Raw genomic sequence first — 18,802 nt, forward strand, 5'->3', positions numbered from 1 at the left:
GCTCCTGCAAACACGCCAGAGACGCGCTGCGCACGGCGCGCCCGCCCGCCGGCCTGCCCGCCCGCCCAAAAGGCCTGCGGGGCCCCGCGCCTTCCCGGATTCGAACCGAACGCGCAACCTGGGCGCCTTTTCCTCCTCTTTCGCCTGCCTGTGTGGGTTGGAAACCAGCCCAGGCTTTCTTTAAATTGTCACTGCGGCACCTCGATCCAAATTCACTACAAAATGAAGTCAGAGGGTGGGGGTAGGGGACTCCAAAATGGATGTTTGAGCAATTCATATCAGTGCGGAAAACTCCTTCGCTGAACACTGCAACCTTTTCAAGCACAGCCTGTCGGCCATAGATAGTACCAGTTACCGAGCCAGTGTTTATAGTTTTTAAAATTTTGGGAGCTTTTTTGTCTTTGCTGGAATTTAGCAGATCCTACTAAGTCGTTAAAAAAGAGGAATGAAGTTTTTTCACTGATTGAATTACCCTTTTGTATTCAGGAGTAAAGACTTGAAGTGCTTTTTTTAGTGGCCTTCTACATAGTTGGATTTTAGTTTCTGCAGATTGCTGCTTAAATTTGCTGTTAAGTTTTCTTAAGTGGAGTAAGTGAAACATTTGATTAGCGACCGTTGAAATCGGCGCAGTTAGTACTTTGGCTTTTGAAACTGAATGTGAATACCAGTGTTAGGAACAAAAGTACTTATAAGAAATTGTATTTACATGCATGCTAATACATACCATACTTAACTGTTGAATTAGGTTGGCAAAGCTATGTTTTCGTTTTATGATGACTGCTCGTTTGATAGGATGTAGTGTTAATCCTTTTTTATAGTGTTTTTAGTCTTATCTGGGGCCAGGGGAGGAACTGACCAGTCTTACAAGAGTTTTTTACAAGCTGTTTTTAAGAATTAATTGTGAATTCCATACTTCAATTGTTGCTATTGTGTTGTTTTAACATGTAGATGTGCCACATATTAAAATAATGGAAACTTCAGTTCATCAGACCTCAGTCAGTCGTGTTTGATTTTTTTTCCCCTGAGATGATAATACAGGAGTTGATATCTTGGGTAGTTACTGGAGATGTAAAGTTTGATATTTGGTGTGGTCTGTAGCAAATTTCTATGTCTAGGCATTGAACGTTAAACAACAAGATTGTTTAAATTTTGTCATTTGAGTGCTTCAAATTACCCTGGAGGGCACTGTGGATAGTTTTGTCAAGGTATGATTTTAGGTTTTGTGTACATCTTGTAAACAGATAAAAATGTAAAAGTATAAAATTGTATTTGTGGATGATGTTTGTTAATTTAAGCATTTGTGGGTTGATTAACCTTTTTTGATAAATTGTATCCATAATGCCAAAACAAATTCACTGTTCATCTTGGGGGTGGGGAGGGAGGGACCACTGCATAAGTAAAATTGCAAAGCACGTTGCTTCGACTTATCTTTTCACTCTTTTCAGCTAGAACAGAAAACTTCTGCAATTACATCTTAGCAGGTTTGGGTACTAAGGAGGAAGTTACGGATGAAAAACATCTATATGCTTGTATTGTATATGAGTCTCAGCCCAGGCAACAGATTCATCTCCAACCTTTACTTGCTGTGGTCACATACTTGTAGGAAAGTTGTTTTCCTGCCTCATTTCCAGCCAGATGAACATGATTTAGAATCAGTTAGAAGCATTTTTTCTTTGTATGTGTAATACCTGTGCATAAACATTTTCACTTGAGTAAAATTGGTAAGACTGGCTTAACTATGCTTGTCCTATAAAATTAAAAAGTATTTTCCAGTTCAAAAATGAATTTCAGTCATGTACATTCACAAAATACAAAATATATACATATCAGAAAATGAAAGAATTTAAGTGATTTCATGGCCATTTTCCCCCACTTTACAAATGTGCTGCACCTTATTTTAATGACTCAATTGTTGGGAATAATAAAAGATCTGTAGAGACCTTTGGTGTAGCTTTTTTCTTTTAACAATTGTATCTTAAAAAGTTTTATATTTATAGGACATAACTGAGTTAAGCTATACCATTTACCCAGCTTCCTCTAATGTTAATATAACCATGGTACAAAACTTGGGCATTAAAGCATTAATTAAAGTACAACCTTTATTCTGATTCTACCAGCTTTTCCATTAATGCCCATTTTCTGTTCCAGGATTCAGTTCAGGATACTACAATGCATATAGTCACTGTCATGTTTAAAATCAAACAGGAATATACACATACAAATCAACTTTATGTCAGTTTAGTTTGTATTTTAAGATTAAAAGGGTATTGAGAAGCCAATAGGCTGCACTGGGATTTGCTTTAAATACTTTGAATTCAGAATTTATTATGGTATAATATGGGTGTATACTGGATTCTGGCCAAGTGTGTTTGATTACATTCAGTTCATTGGTGAATAGGTCAGTCACAGAGCAATCTTACCTGTAATGTCCCATAAACATGGGCTCCCAAAGTTGGTTTTTTGGCAGAGCTCTTTCTTTTTTATTATTAAAACTTGTGTTGTTAATTTTAGTAGTAAGTCTGGAAACCAAATGTTAATGTCTAGTTTGCATTTGTGGATTATTAATTTGTCTATTTCGTTTGCACTCTAGTGGGATAAAAGTCTATAAGTAAATATTGTGGGAGAGATGGCCTGATGTTTGTTCATTATTTTACTACATAAATATTGGTGAAGAAAGGAAAGATATTATTTACCAAAACTATTTTGCTGTTACTTACAATAAGATCTATACTGTCATTCACTATAGGATGAATTCATTGGGTAATTATTTTTATTTGAATTCTGAGTTTTATTAGTGTTCTTAGATTAGATTTAAGAATTTGAATACTTGCCTAAGAATGGTTCTTAGGTTTTCACCTTCGCTTCACACTTGCTCTTGTTTTCAGTTATATTCCTTCCTTGCCAATTTTTGGCTCTCATAAACTTTCTGTGGTAACTGAGAAGTCAGTAATCCTTTCCAAATGCTATGAAATGAGTGGTACTAAGCTTTTCCTTTTCTACAACATATTCTGAACCCCTCCCCCCCACTCACCCCTCACCTCAATTTTTATGCCTGCTGAGGGACAATGCCCTTGTCATTAATTGCTGTATAGCAACGCCCCTTGGCCACTCTAGATTGTCTGTTTTTTTTAACTACGTGATTTTATATTTATATATAGGGGGGAGACTTAAACTTCAGTTACGTCTTTCTATTTCCATGGTAGGGAGTGTTTTGATTTTTAGTTGTCAAATGGTAATTATTAGAGTTACAGAGAAAAACATTGGTGGGTTTTCTTATAGTGGATAAGCTTAAATAGAGGGTTATCTTGCACCTATACCAAATAAATATTAGTTGTTGTCTAGGTTATGTGTTTTTATGTTTCTTCCCTTTGTTTCTGTGGTGTTGCCCATAGTCTCACATTTTCATACTTTTTTTGGGGTCCTAGATGATTTTTTAATTGATCCCTTTCACATTTGGTATTTAGTGTGTATTTTATCTCTTAGGCTGGTATGCCGATGAAATTTCTTTTACAAATGAATGGGCTAAATACACTTCCGAAGTTTTGAAATATTTGGAGGCTTCATCATTGTAGGGTAATGGAAATGTTTAAAGTTGGTATAAAAATTTTTATAGAAGACTAATACTTCAAGGTCAGTTTTATTGATTAATTCTATCTTTTTTTTTTTGTAATGGCCTTAAGGTAAAGTAACTACTTATTTAATAAACATACATTGATCTTTCTGTTGGAAATTGTGGTAGTTATCTAATGGATGTTTTTTTAAATTAAATAGTCTCAGTAGTCTTAATGAGTGATACATGGATTGTATAATGCTTTAGAGTTTATACAACTTACCATTCTCTTTTGGGTCTCACGACCCTGCAAAGTAGTATTTCCCCACTTTTAATTGAGTATTAGGAAATTGAGTACTAGTCTAAATACGCAATACATCTTGATAGTCTTAAATTTTCTGATTTAGTATTTTTCCCATTTCATTGGGAAACTAATAATAATGTTTTGAACTGTAATGTTATTAAAAAGTCCTTTTTGCTGCTGTTCATTTTTGATTAATTTATCCGTTGTACTTTGTAAGTACTTTTTTTTAAAAAAAATTATTTATTTATGCTTACAGAACTGGGGTACAGGCCAGAGGTGTGGTGGGTGAGAGGATTCACCTGAGACAGACTGGAGAGCAGAACAGGCAGACTGACAAAGTACATTGCCTAGGGGAGTATTAGGGTGGTCAGGAGAGGTCTGCCACTACACCTGGGTCAGCTAACTGGCTGGGGATGGAACTCCTGCTGCAGTGGCTTGGGAGAGCTTCATAATGTGGTGCTTTAACCCGTTTTGGCACCAGGGAGAGACCCATAAGTACTTTTTCATGGATGCTTTTGACTTCAGATTCTCTCAAAAAAATTAAAATACATCACTGTCCTAGATTTGGGGATTTCCCTTCAATTAGTGGTCTGAAGTTTTGGGGACAAATGGTACTATAGTTTATTTCTGCTTAACTTCTGGAGAAGGTTGTTTGGGGGAGTCTCCAGTTAGTAATTGCATTTATTTTCAAGAATTTCTTGACTAGAAAGCTGTTTACTGATAGTTGAATACTTGCCCTTAAAACTCTTGCTTAAAAAAAAAAAAAAAACTGCTTTAGGTGGCATAAAAATAACTTTATGGCTGAGAAAGTCACCAAAAGCCAGCTGTAAAATTAATCTGTATCTGAGATGCTATCTTCTTTGACATAAGTTGGGTAATTGCAGCTTTAATATTAATCAGAAAAAACATCAGCAATGGATTCTCTGGAGATTAGGTTTTAGGCATGGTACTTTAGTACAGATTTTAGTATCTAGATTAAAATATCTTTAGCTTATTTAAAAGACAGTTTAACACCAGTTGTTGCTCTGATATTGAGAAAGAAGCCTTATGCTTAGTTTCTACACCAGATAGAAGTTGAAGAATGACATAAAAATGGTGCTTAATTAAAAAAAATTAAGTTTGATAAGTTTTATAAGAGATCATAATTTTAGTGTAGGCCTAGACATTTGTACTGGCTCCTACAATTTCTCGGCCTTTATTCTCTTCTACCTTACTTTTAGTCTCTTCCATTGGATCTTAGTTTATCTTTATGAAACAGATCTGATTGCTGTACTTGCTTAAAAACCTTTTAATAGCTTCCATTCACTATCAGCAGGATAAAGTCCAAACTTGTTAGGAGGATCTACAAAGCCATTTACTACAGGCCCTGATAAAAATGTCTACTCCTGTTTTCCATTACTTTTCTTTATGGATCCGCTTGTGAACTTCAAACAGCACATTATTCTTCAGTTTCTTTTTGACTTTATTAATACTACCTCTGTCTCCTTATTCTTAACTACCCACAATGAAATCTTTTTTTTTTTATGTGAGATCTCTTTCTAATCTGTGTTTACAAATAATGTTTTGATCAGAGGGCTAGTATATACCACAATACACATATTAGTAGCTTTTGTGTGTGTGTATCTTTGGATAGATTGTGAATCATTTCATTAGTTACTTCACAAGCTTATCATTGAGCAGATACGCTCAATGTTTTGAATTTAACCAAACTGGTTTATCATTGAAAGATATTTTAATTATGTGTCTGTGAAAATAGGTAGTTTCTTTAAGATTTTCTTTGATCATATTAAATTTTGTGGAATAGTTTGTTGCGAGAATAGTATTTCCCTCCTTTGAAAATACTTGAAATTCCCTCACCCCTTAATCTCCAAAAAAAGTATGTTTTCTTATTCAGAGAACCCAAATGTGGGTCTAGAGTGAGAATGCTGAGCTAGATCTGCTTATGTTCTTACTGTCTAGTGTCTAGGAATTACAGGAAATCACAGGTAGGAATAGGCATGCTTTTCTTTCTGTGGTTACTAAGATATAGGGTCTTGAATTTCTTTACCCCTGGTCTTAGTGGGAGACAAATACAGTATAATTTTTAAGGATTTGGTTCTGGAGTTAGTTAGATATGGCCTCGTTTTTAACCTGTCTTGGCCATATGATACGTAATTTTTGTTCCACAATTTTCTCACCTGTGAAATGAGAGTTATACCAAACTCCTAGGGTTGTTGTGAGGAAAATTATATAATCTTGTAAATCTCTGATTGTAGTGCATATAAAAGTTCAAATATTAGACATTACTGATACTATTCCCTTAAAAAATTACTATGACATTGACATGTAGAATTTGTTTGTTTTGTGTTTTTCTGTTCTATTTTGCCTAATCCATAACGTATGGAAGTGTCTAAAATTCTAGCAGGTCATAGAATGTGAAATGTATATTCCTGGAATCCTGCAAACTAACATAGAGCATAGATTCTAAGAAGGTTCTAAGCCATGATCTATATCCTTCAACTTAACTATGTGGCCACAGCAATAACCTTTTCTCATTAAGTTTTTTTCAGGTCTTAGAATTCTTAGTAGTTCATGGGGAAAGTATAAAGACTTTGATGGCTTGCTAATAGAATAGCCTAACATCAGCTTACCTCCTAAAAGTAGTTTTAATTGTTTAAGATTTATAGCAATAATAGATAAATTTTACTCTTTTAAATTGAGATGATTTGATAACACTGCTGGTGTACAAACATAATGCACCTGGTTTAGTGATTTATTTTGGGTGGGTGTACTTTTGAACTCAAGTGTTTGAGGTATATTGCTTTGACCTATCCATATCTTTTCTAGCCACTTTTAATTATTTTTAAATCGGGGTCATAGATGAAGATTAGTTTGGAGAATATTTTGATTGATTTTTTTTTCCTATTCAAATAGCATGGTTTGTCTTTGCAATAACTAATAACAAATGCAGAAATTACAATTGTTGTTTACATGCGTACACTGCATCATGTATTTGTGCTTTGTTATTAAAAGGCCTTTATTCTCAGGTAGAAATTTATAATCAGATTTTAGAGAATTAATTTAAATATGTCACAAATATGTATCACATAACTTTTTTTTTTTTCTCCTTTATCCAGGCAGGTGATTTGGCTTCTGCACAGTTAGGAGGAGCACCAAACCGGTGGGAGGTTTTGTCAGCCACACCTACAGCTATAAAAGATGAAGCTGATAATCTAGTACAGATTCCAAGTGCTGCTACTTCTAGTGGGCAGTATGTCCTTCCCCTTCAGAATTTGCAGAATCAACAAATATTTTCAGTTGCACCAGGATCAGATTCATCTAATGGTACAGTGTCCAATGTTCAATATCAAGTAATACCACAGATTCAGTCAACAGATGGTCAGCAGGTTCAGATTGGTTTCCCAGGCTCTTCAGATAATGGGGGTATAAATCAAGAAAGCAGTCAAATTCAGATCATTCCTGGCTCAAATCAAACCTTACTTGCCTCTGGAACACCTCCTGCTAATATCCAGAATCTCATACCACAGACTGGTCAAGTCCAGGTTCAGGGAGTTGCAATTGGTGGTTCTTCTTTTCCTGGCCAAACCCAAGTTGTTGCTAATGTGCCTCTTGGTCTGCCAGGAAATATTACCTTTGTACCAATCAATAGTGTCGATCTAGATTCTTTGGGACTGTCGGGCAGTTCTCAGACAATGACTGCAGGCATTAATGCCGATGGACATTTGATAAACACAGGACAAGCTATGGATAGTTCAGACAATTCAGAAAGGACTGGTGAGCGGGTTTCTCCTGATATTAATGAAACTAATACTGATACAGATTTATTTGTGCCAACGTCCTCTTCATCACAGTTGCCTGTTACTATAGATAGTACAGGAATATTACAACAAAACACAAATAGCTTGACTACTTCTAGTGGGCAAGTTCATTCTTCTGATCTTCAGGGAAATTATATCCAGTCGCCTGTTTCTGAAGAGACACAGGCTCAGAATATTCAGGTTTCTACAGCACAGCCTGTTGTACAACATCTACAACTTCAAGAGTCTCAGCAGCCAACCAGTCAAGCCCAAATTGTGCAAGGAATTACACCACAGACAATCCATGGTGTGCAAACCAGTGGTCAGAATATATCACAACAGGCTTTGCAAAATCTCCAGTTGCAGCTGAATCCTGGAACCTTTTTAATTCAGGCACAGACAGTGACCCCTTCTGGACAGATAACTTGGCAAACATTTCAAGTACAAGGGGTCCAGAACTTGCAGAATTTGCAAATACAGAATACTGCTGCCCAGCAGATAACTTTGACACCTGTTCAGACACTCACGCTTGGTCAAGTTGCAGCAGGTGGAGCTTTGACTTCAACTCCAGTTAGTCTAAGCACTGGTCAGTTGCCAAATCTACAGACAGTTACAGTAAATTCTATAGATTCTACTGGTATACAGCTACATCAAGGAGAGAATGCGGACAGTCCTGCAGGTGAGTCTTATGTCATACCACAATTAAATCCAGTGAGTTGTTAACATGGAGGGCATTTTTTTTTAACTTTAGGTTTTATGTATGCGTTTAACTATGAAAATGATGTGCATTTCCCTGTGTTTGTATGAAAAGTAGACATTAGAATGTCTTCCAAATTGTTCCTTATTGAAAGTTTGCAGTTTTTGAAGTCCTGCTTTCATTTCTTTGTTATGCTAATTGCATTTGTGGTTTCCCCCCTTATTTAGTTTCTATTTGTTTTTATATCTGATTGATACTGTCAAGCATTATAAAATTGCTATTTGGCACATAAGGTGCACTGGTTATCTTCCTTATGATGTAGGTTAAATGTTTTATGTACTGTATTTGATTGGGGAATTAAGTTGACTTGATGAAAATGGTACTAGGAACAAAAACTGAGTATGCTGTCTTAGTCACTAGCTGTGTTAAAACTGTTTCCTCATCATGTAAAATAGAGTTGTTAGACAGGTAACTGTAAGGTACCTCTTCAGATTTAAAATTTTTTGGCTCTATGATAGTTTATTATTAATGTTTACTGAACATTAAACTTAGCTCTGCTGCATATTGTTATTGATAATGTGGAAATTTCAGAAACTTGCTCTTTGAATATTGTATAAGAAATAAGTAATAGAGTATCATTATTAACAAAAATGTTTAGATGGCATACTGAATGTTTTGTTGTGCACTAAATTGTTAACTTTCTCCTTTCTACTTTGTATTTTATTTTTTGTGGGGATTTGCTATTAAAATCTTCCACTGAATCAATAATTTCAAATGCTTAAATTCAGGCACTTGAATTTTATTTATTGAGATAGTTTCTATTCCTATAAAATTGTTTTTTTGAGACATTTGTTACATGTTTGGAATTATCCTTGTAAATACAGATCTTTATTTGCATGTGAGCCTTTGAAGCTATGCTATATTTGCTTGGATCTGTGATTTAGAGCCACAGTTCTCAAAGTGGTGGTCTGTGGATCTCTTCGGGGGATATCTGAGACCTGTTTAGAAGTCCTTGATGTCAAACTACTTTTCATAATAATACTGAAGTTATTGGCCTTTTTCATTGTATTGACATTTTCACTGGTAAGGAATTTAACTGCTAGTGCCATAGCAGAAGCCAAAGAAAAGCACTGGCACCAAATTGTACTAGTAATTGAATTTTCATGACCACATACGGAAAGAAATATAACAGTTTCATAAAAGAATGACCTTGGTGAGCCAGATGAACTTTCACCAAATTTTAACCTTTGAATGCTGTATGTATTTTTTTAAAAAATAGCTTTATTGAAATATAACTCACACAAATTAGTGGTTTTTAATGTAGACACAGATGTGTGCAGCCATCGCCACTAATTTTTACAGCATTTTCATCACTCCCCCCAAAAACCCAGTAACAGTCACTCTCATTACCTTCCCATCACAACCTTCATACAATATGTGACTTTTTTTGTCTGACTTCTTTCATTTAGCATTATGTTCAAGGTTTATACCATCTATTTGCAGCTTGTATTGTTCCTTTTGATAACAGCTATCCTAATGTGATAAAGTAGGGTGTCATTACGTTTTTGATTTGCAGTTCTCATTGCATGCCTTTATAACATTGTTTACTAATAAATAAGTGCCTTTTAATAAGCACTTATCAAACTAAGATGATTTGAAATGTACTTTTTTTTTTTAAGATTTATTTATTTATTCATACAGAACTGGGGTACAAGTCAGAGGTGTAGAGGCGGTGAGTGGCTTCACCAGAGGCAGACTAGAGGGCAGAACAGGCAGATTGATGAAGTACACTGCTGAGGGGAACTAGTTGGTGAGACAGGAGAGGTCTGCCTCACCATGTGGGTCACCGCTGGGGCTGGGGATCGAACTAGCACTGAGGTTGGCTGCCAACAGCTTGCAGTGCTGTGTCCTAACCTGTTGTGCCAACAGGGAAGTCCTGAAAAGCACTTTTTTTTTTAATTGTGCAGTTGTGTCAGTTGTAGCCTAAACTAGTTGCTATTTTCATGAAAAACTTTATTTTTGAAAGGACTCACAAACTGGCTATTAACTCATGTGTTTAAGAAACATTCAACTTACTAAAGAGTTAATTTAGTCACTTAAAGGAATACATGTTTTGCCTGTTTGTTAGCAGTGATAAAATCTCAGCCTTCCAGTGAAATTAGAATTTTGGAATGCTTGAATCTGTTATTATGAATGTACAACTTGTTAATGACTTCTGATAGTTATATTAATGATTTCATTTGATACTTTAATGACACATGCAACATCTAGAAGATCTGAATGATAATTCAGAGAATTTTCAGTTGACTGACTAATGTTACAAAAATCAGACATGGATAGAAGACCCATTCAAAGTTGTAGATAGACCAGTGGCAGTGTTTGGAAGGTACCAGTGTGATTTCACGTTCTGCATAGTAGCTGGTCTTGAAGAAATTGCCACTTGACATGTTGTGTATAATATCAAAGACTACCCACAGTTAACTGAAAGACTATCAAAGACTATCAAATTACTCATTTGTTATCTAGTTACATATGTGTGTACACATGTGCATATGAGATTATATTCTTCCTTTCCTTCAGCCTAAACTACATATTGCAACAGATTGAAACCAGAAGCAAAAATGAGACTTCAGTTATCTCTATTAACCTAAATATTAAAGATAAGTTGCAAAAATGTAAGACATGGTATCAAACTTGTATGCTTTGGGAAAAGCAGTATTGGAAAAGCAGTATTTCATAAAATGTTCACTTGCAGTAATAATCATTTTATTTTTAAATGAATTTAAAATTTTAGAACTACTATGACTCCTAATACAGTAATTATATATACCTATATATACATACAGACACACACACACATATCTACTTAACCTACATAAATACAACTTTTGGCACCTCAATAATATTTGAGAGTTTTTTTTTTTTTTTTTAAAGATTTGTTCATTCATACAGAACTGAGGAACAGGCCAGAGATGCAGAGGGTGAGAGGATTCACCATAGACAGTGGGGAGCAGAACAGGCAGATCAATGAAGTACACTGTTGAGGGGAGCAGCGGGGGGCCAGGAGAGGTCTGCAGCGCCATGTGGTTACCTCTGGGGCAGGCTGGAATTGAACTCATGCAGAAGTGACTTAAGCTTCTTAGTGCTGTGTTTTAACCCGCTGCGCCACAAGGGAGGGCCATATTTGAGAGTTTTTAAAGAAGCCACAGGACTAGAAGCTTTGAGAACTAGTAGAGTGATGGAACTTCTGAAGATATAAATAGTTGAGAACTCAGTTTTAAAGTTTATATAAAGTCAAGGTTATGTAGTTTTATATGTTATATGTACAGAAAAAAGTCTAGAGAATTTGTGATTTATGTTGGTCTTGAAATCAGATTGGTATAAAGCACTATAAAGGTAATTTGTTTCTAAAATACTGTAAAAAAATAGCCTACACTTTATATAATAAATGCAAAATGAAGTTTTAAGTGATAATTTAGTGTACTGAGTAGTGATTGGCAAGGAAGGTAAAATGAAGAAGCACTCAAAAAGGCCATTAAATTTGAATTTTACCCAGTTTTAAGGGATAAGGAAAATAATTGAGAAAATAGAAATTAAAGTAAATGAGAAAAATGCTTCTTGAATAGAACAGCATATTTAGCAATTAATTTTGAGGCTGTTTGGTAATAGGAAAATCATTCCTTGGTGTACAGTCTTTTTTTCATTGGCAAGAAGGAATATAAGTTAGAATAGGATATTTTCTCACCTGAAAATCAGAGTGCAGGTTTTTTGATCTGTGTTAGGGCATAGTGTGTCCAAATGAAAAGCTTTAAGCTTTGATTTTTATTTTTGGTGAGTATAGAAATAATATAAGTTTTTCCAAAATACATTAGAATGCAATTTTATTACCAGAGTTCCGGCATTTCTTTTCCCCCTTCCTCCACCCACAAACCCTCCCCCCTCACCCGCCTGGACACTACTTATCTCTAGTCCATCCTCTCTTAAGCAGTGAATCTGACTGCTGAGCCCTTTTTGTGGGCCCATTAAGTGCCTTTATCCCTTAGAAACCAAAACCCCACCTTCTTTGTAATACAGTGCGCATCAAGCCCATGCTGCATCTACACTCAGTGCTTATACTTCTGTTTCTGGCCCACTGAGAAATTCATAGTTTTAGAAAACTTTTGTTTTGGAAGTTTATTTTCATATTACCTACCATATGTATATGCATTTGAAACTGGGTGGGAGGAGATAAAGTATAAATTTATATAACTTCAATGGGATTTCTAGTCCTAAGCTTTGCCCCAAATCAAGCCAAGGCTTACTTAATTTCTCAAACTTTCTCTACTAGATTTTGTTTCATCTAATTTGTATTTATTCTTCAAAACTAGGCATATTTAAAACATAGTCAAGTGTTTGAGGTAGTAAGAAAGTTTTGTGGAAATCATTACTTCTTAAAAGAAAAAACCCTAATGTTTGAATTTCCCCATTATCCAGGGAAAACTGCATAGCTGTGGATGTCTTAAATTAGTGGTAAAATGGAAGCACTGCAAAAAACTGGATTTTTCAGAATTTATACTTAGGTATTGAAGGGCAAAAAGGAAAGATCACCTTTCTGTGCCTTTCTACTCTTATTGGTGTTACTAGATAATCATTTCTGCATATTTTGACAGATGCACAGAGTTGTACAGATTTAATCACATAATCAAGATTATAGTGTGGTTCACTCTTCTCGTTCCCACATGCCACTTTACAACGGTCAACCATTCTTTCTCATCTCTGTCCTTTGGCAATGTGTAATTTTTATAAACAAAAACATAAAAGTCTTCAGTAATTCATAAGAGTTAAAGTGATCCCAATATCAGAAATTGCTAAGTGCTGCTCCAATGAATAAAGATTTTTAAACATACAGTGCCATTATTTACAAGCCCTTAAATTTAGAGTGATCTCTTAATAATACCTGATGGCCTTTCAGTGTTCAGGCTTTTTTTCAGTTGAATTAACATCTTTTTTTTTTTTTAAGATTTATTTATTTATTCATATAGAATTGGGGTACAGGCCAGAGACGAGGAGGGTGAGGGGATTCACCAGAGACAGAACGGGGAGCAGAACAGGCAGATCAACGAAGTACACTGCTGAGGGGAGCAGCGGGCTGGTCAGGAGAGGTCTGCCACACCATGTGGATCTCCTCTGGGGCAGGCGGGAATCGAACTCATGCGAAAGTGGCTTAAGCTTCTTAGTGCTGTGCTTTAACCCGCTGCGCCACCAGGGAGGACCGAATTAACATCTTTTAAGAAATGATTTGTTCAAATTAAGATGCAGACAGGGACTATACATGACATTTGCTGGTATGTCTCCCCGTCTCAGCTTTTCACCTAATGGTGAAATGTCTTTAGAATTGACTGTCATTTCATTAAAGCTTGCAAAATGGAACTTTTTCTAATTTTCTCGTGTTTATAGTTGTGATTCTTACAAGAAATAACTTTTCCTCAGTTGTTTGGTTACCTAAAAGTACAGTCTATACGAGCAAAGTAGCAGAAACAATCTTTTATTTGCCTATTTCTAGAATGAGTTTTCTTAGCTGCCATCACAAATTCCTTTGGATCATCATTATAAACTTTTATTTTTAAAGATTTACTTTATTTATGCATATAAGAACTGGGTTGCAGCCAGACTGGGGAGTGGGAGTGGGGTGAGAGCATTTACCAGAGACAGAGTGATGAACAGAACAGGCGGATCTACTGAAAGACACTGCTACGGGAAGGTAGCAGCGAATGAGACAAGTGAGGTCTGCATTGCCAAGTAGGTAGCTCCCTGGCAGGGGATTGTATTTGTGCTACAGTGGCTGGCCAGGGTGCTTTGGATAGCTTCATAGTGCTATGATTTAACCCCTTCTGCCATCGGGAAGGCCCACATTTTCTTGTAACAGAAGTTTTTATTTTGGTATGTAACTTTGCTATCAAGAGAATGAAAATACAATTTTTAACTGGTAAAGTGGGGCAGAAGATAGAAAATTATCAATCCCATAGAAAATAGGGGAGGAGAGAAATGTAACAGGGAAAAAACCGATAGCAGACGTAAAAATTCCAGGACTGTTCTGAAAAGGAAACAGGAAAAAAATATTAGTAATCTCACAACAAGAAAAGTTGTTAAATTATCTGCCAGTATTCTGATACATAATCTTCTTGTCCTTTTTTTTTTCCTCTGCATATATAATGTTATAAATGTTTTGGAAAACATTGGGGCCCTATATAAAATGGGATTATAACTTTTTCTCTAAAGCAATATTGTGTGCAGTCTCACTTAAATAGTTGACTGCAATATCATTACTAAGTACTTTCATATGCAGGCCCCATTATTTAACAGCCCTCTCTTGTTAGGTATTTAGGTTATTTCTCATTTTTTCCTGTTAGATATAAATCTTGGCTCATATTTCCAGTTTCTTCCTCATGTGAAAGTATTATATGTAGACACATTAAATGATGTTACTGTTTAAGGCGTGTTTGTGTGTGTGTGTGTGTGTGTGTGTGTGTGTGTGTGTATGTGTATGTATTTAAATGCTGTGATTACCAGCATTTCATGAGAGTATGGAGTTTCTCAACACTTCATACTAGGATAGCATTTTATCAGCTGGGCAGAGTTTTGGAGGTGCTGAAATAGAATTTAATACGTTCATTTATTATTTGGGAACTAGACTAATTTTGAATGTTTATCATTTAGTTTCTTTGGTCATACGCCTTTCACATTTTTTTGCAGTGCCCTCTCCACCTCCTCTTAGAGACATCTTTATGTGTTAAGAACACTACTCTTTTGTCACATGACAAATGTTTTTCTTTTTCCTTTACCTTTAAGTTTGTTTTTAGTAAGGTTTTGTAAATGTAAGTTTTACTTTTTGAGCAAAATAATTGAGAAATGAAGCCAAGTTTTGAGTTTGTATGATTTATATGTCATCTGATGCAACTCAGTTGTGGAAGTATTCATATGACATAGAACATTATAATGCTTTATGTGACTTTAAACAAAATAAATGCATGTTTTTGGTTATACTTGTTATTAGTATTTTGTGAAAAAAATTGTACCAGATCATGAACATTCCTTGAGAATGACTCTTACTGCAGTCTCAAGCATATTTAATTTAACATTGAACATTGGTAAATATGATAATAGTATTATTTTGATGGGGCAATGTGACATAAATTAGGAATCTCAAGGAGGTAAACTAGTTCCACTTAATAGATTCATCTTCACTGCTCAGTGGTTGTTTTAAAATATTTTTGTTTTCTAAAATAGTATATCCAGTTGTTTTTTTTTTTAAAGATTTATTTGTGCATACAGAACTGGGGTACAGGCCAGAGGCTCAGGGGCGGTGAGAGGATTCATCAGAGACAGAGTGGGGAGCAGAACAGGCAGATTGACGAAGTACACTGCTGAGGGGAGCAGCGGGCGGGTTAAGAGAGGTCTGCCATGCCATATGGTCACCTCCATGGCAGGCGGGAATCGAACTCATGAGGAAGTGGCTTTAGCTTCTTAGTGCTATGCTTTAACCCGCTGTGCCACCAGGGAGGGCCGTATATCCAGTTTTTAACTTAACCAAATTATCCCATAATATATGTAGTCAGTAATAGTAATGCAAATTAGAGCTCTGGTTGGTCACACCAGAGTGGAAATACTCCATGTGATTGTCATTAGAATTTTTTTTTAAAGATTTATTTATACTTACAGAGCTGGGGTACAGGCCAGAGGTGTGGTGGGTAAGAGGATTCATCACAGACACAGTGAGGAACGGAACAGGCATATCTACAGAAATACACTGCTGAGGGGAGCAGCAGGTGGGTCAGGAGAGGTCTGCCATGCCATATGGGTCAACTTCCTGGTTGGGGATCGAACTCATGCTGCAGTGGCTTTGCAGAGCTTTATAGTGTGGTGTTTTAACCCCTTGTGCCACCAGGGAGAGCCCAGAATATTTTCTTTTTGGTATACTATTCTACAGGGCCATATTACTTTTAATTTGAGATGGTAACTTTATTGAAACTGACTCTTAAACTATCTGGTCATTCTAGTGTTCTTTGAGGCAGTTTTATATCCAACTTGCCATGTAGCACTTTTCATAAATCTCATTCTCAAATGAATAGTATCATGTTCTAGATTATAGAAGTAACCTAGATTAATGAATCATCCTTCAGTCAACAAATGTTTGAGGATCTACTACAGTGTTATAGGTAATAATACAGTTATAGTTCTTTGCAACAATGAAAGAGAAAGTCCCCTATCTTGAATTTTGTGTTGTAGTGGATGAAGACAAATAAGCAAACAATAATTCTGGATAACTAGTGTTAATGAGGAAAGCAAAAAGTAAAGAACAGTAAGTTAAAGGGTTTATAGCAACCGGAGAAGTAAAATGTATTATAACAGTATAGTAAAGATGGCTGAAATGGAAAAAAAGGAAAAGTAGGATTATGAAATAGGGAATATGGAAGATGATAGTTATTTTACGTAGGAGAATTAGAAAATGTCTCTTTATAAGAAGAAATTAAAGTACAGGTGTGAACATTGAGAAAGTCGCACATGAGTAAGAGCTGGAGGAAAGAGTATTGAAAGGAGATGAACCAAGGTGACTGGAGTTTAGTGAATGTAGCAGGTTAGATGAGGCAGTAAGCAGAGGCTTGATATAAGGAATATTTCTTTTTTTTAAAGGAAAACATTCGAGGGCTTGAGTAAAGAATTGATACAATTTTATTTATGCTTTTGAAAAAGTTACTGGCAGATTCCTGTGGAAGACAGGGATGAGGTGTAAGTGAGGGTTGAAATGGTATGACTAAGCATAATGAATGAAAGGATAATGAATTTGGTTAGGTCACTGATAAGGAAAGCTTAGGGAAGGGTGGGAAAAGAATTAAGACTTCTGTTTTAACTTTGTTAATTTGAAATGCATATGAGACCCAAGTGGATGATTCATATAAACAGTTGTCTATCAGAATTTGGAGCTCAGATTGAGCTGGGTAAATTTTCGGAGTCATTAATGCTGGTAGATGTGACTAGTGAAATAATTCTAGGCATAGCTTTTAAAAGGTTATTTATTTATTTAAAGATTTATTTATGCAGCATACAAAACTGGAGTACAGGCTAGAGGTACAGGGGTGGTGAGGAATCACCAGAGACAGATTGGAGAGCAGAACAGGCAGGTCAACAAAGTACAGTGCTGAGTAGAGCAGCGGGCGAGACAGGAGAGGTCTGCTGTGTCATGTTGAAGGAACTCTCACTTAAGAACTCTCAGGAAGTGGCTGCTGCAGCCAGCTTGCAGTGCTAGTGTCCTAAGGTATTGCACCACCAGGGAATGTCTTAAAATTTATTTCTTATTATTTTTACAAGAACTGTGGTGTAGGCCAGAGATGTGGAGAAGGGGGGTGGTCACGTGAGGAGTCATCTGGGACAGTGTGGGGAGCAGTACAGGCAGCTCTACTGAAAGAAACACACTGCTGATGGGAGCAGCTGGCAAGATAAGAGAGGTATGCTGCACCATGTGGTTCAACTCCTACTGGGGAAGCAGAACTCATGCAGCAGTGACTGGTGATATAGCTTGATAGTACTGTAATGCTGAGACTTTAACCCTTGTGCCACCAGGGAGGCCCCCTGAGTCATATCTCTTCAGCCTTTGCCTGAATGGTGGAATCTTACAGAGGACTTCAAGAACATTCCAACAATTGGTGTTCGCTCTCCTCCCAATTGTAATTGTCTGTGCTAGGCCTAGGAAAAACGTGATTTTAAATTTTTCAAGTGATTTTGAAGTGCAACTGGTTTGAAAATTAGTAACTGTAAGGAAAGAACATAGGTAGGGAATAAGTTGAATAAAGTAGCATTTAGAACCTCAAGTTATTTCTCTAGATTTTTAAAATGCAGTATCTAGCACAGAACCATAGGTAATTAGGCACATGAGGTGAGATACCATGAATTGACAACAGAAACAACAGACTGCAGACATGAGATGACTTATGGGAACTCCAAATACTAGAATTACCAAACAGACTAAAGTGTTTACTGTGCCTAGGAGATAAAAGTCAAGTTTGAAAAAATTTTGAGAGAATTGGAGACCAAAAAAAAAAAAGACAGCAGATTTGTAGAAGAATCAAGTACAGATGAACAATTTTGGTTAAGGGTTGGTGACCATAAGCCAGAATTGAGGAAATCCTGATGGCTGAATGCAGTGTCATTTTCAACATCTAGAAAATGAGAAGTAGAGGAGAATCCAACAAAGAAAACTGAAGAAACTTCCAGGAGAGATAGAAACTTCACAGCCTGGAAGGCAAGTGAGTAACTACTTAAGAAAGGAGAGAATTCTTAACTTTTTAGGCATTTTGAAGAGAGCACATGAGATCATAGGCTGAGATTCTGGGAGTTTCTGAGTAGAGCAACTTAAAAGGAGATTAAGCAAAGACGAGGTGGGGACAGTAATTATAGGCAAATATATATATATATTTACT

General features: G+C 36.1%; 1 protein-coding gene across 1 annotated transcript in view; it reads left to right on the forward strand.

Annotated features, from left to right (window-relative positions):
* SP3 (Sp3 transcription factor) overlaps nt 1–18,802 on the forward strand; it is a 48,356-nt gene that overhangs the window by 1,746 nt on the left and 27,808 nt on the right. Inside the window, exon 4 of the mRNA XM_004674525.2 lies at nt 6,971–8,330. Within this exon, the coding sequence (XP_004674582.2) occupies nt 6,971–8,330 (1,360 nt within the window). The remainder of the gene's footprint in view (nt 1–6,970; nt 8,331–18,802) is intronic.

The sequence above is a fragment of the Condylura cristata genome, unplaced genomic scaffold (genome assembly GCF_000260355.1).
Source record: "Condylura cristata isolate star-nosed mole 26May11 unplaced genomic scaffold, ConCri1.0 scaffold00002, whole genome shotgun sequence".
Lineage (NCBI taxonomy): Eukaryota > Metazoa > Chordata > Mammalia > Eulipotyphla > Talpidae > Condylura > Condylura cristata.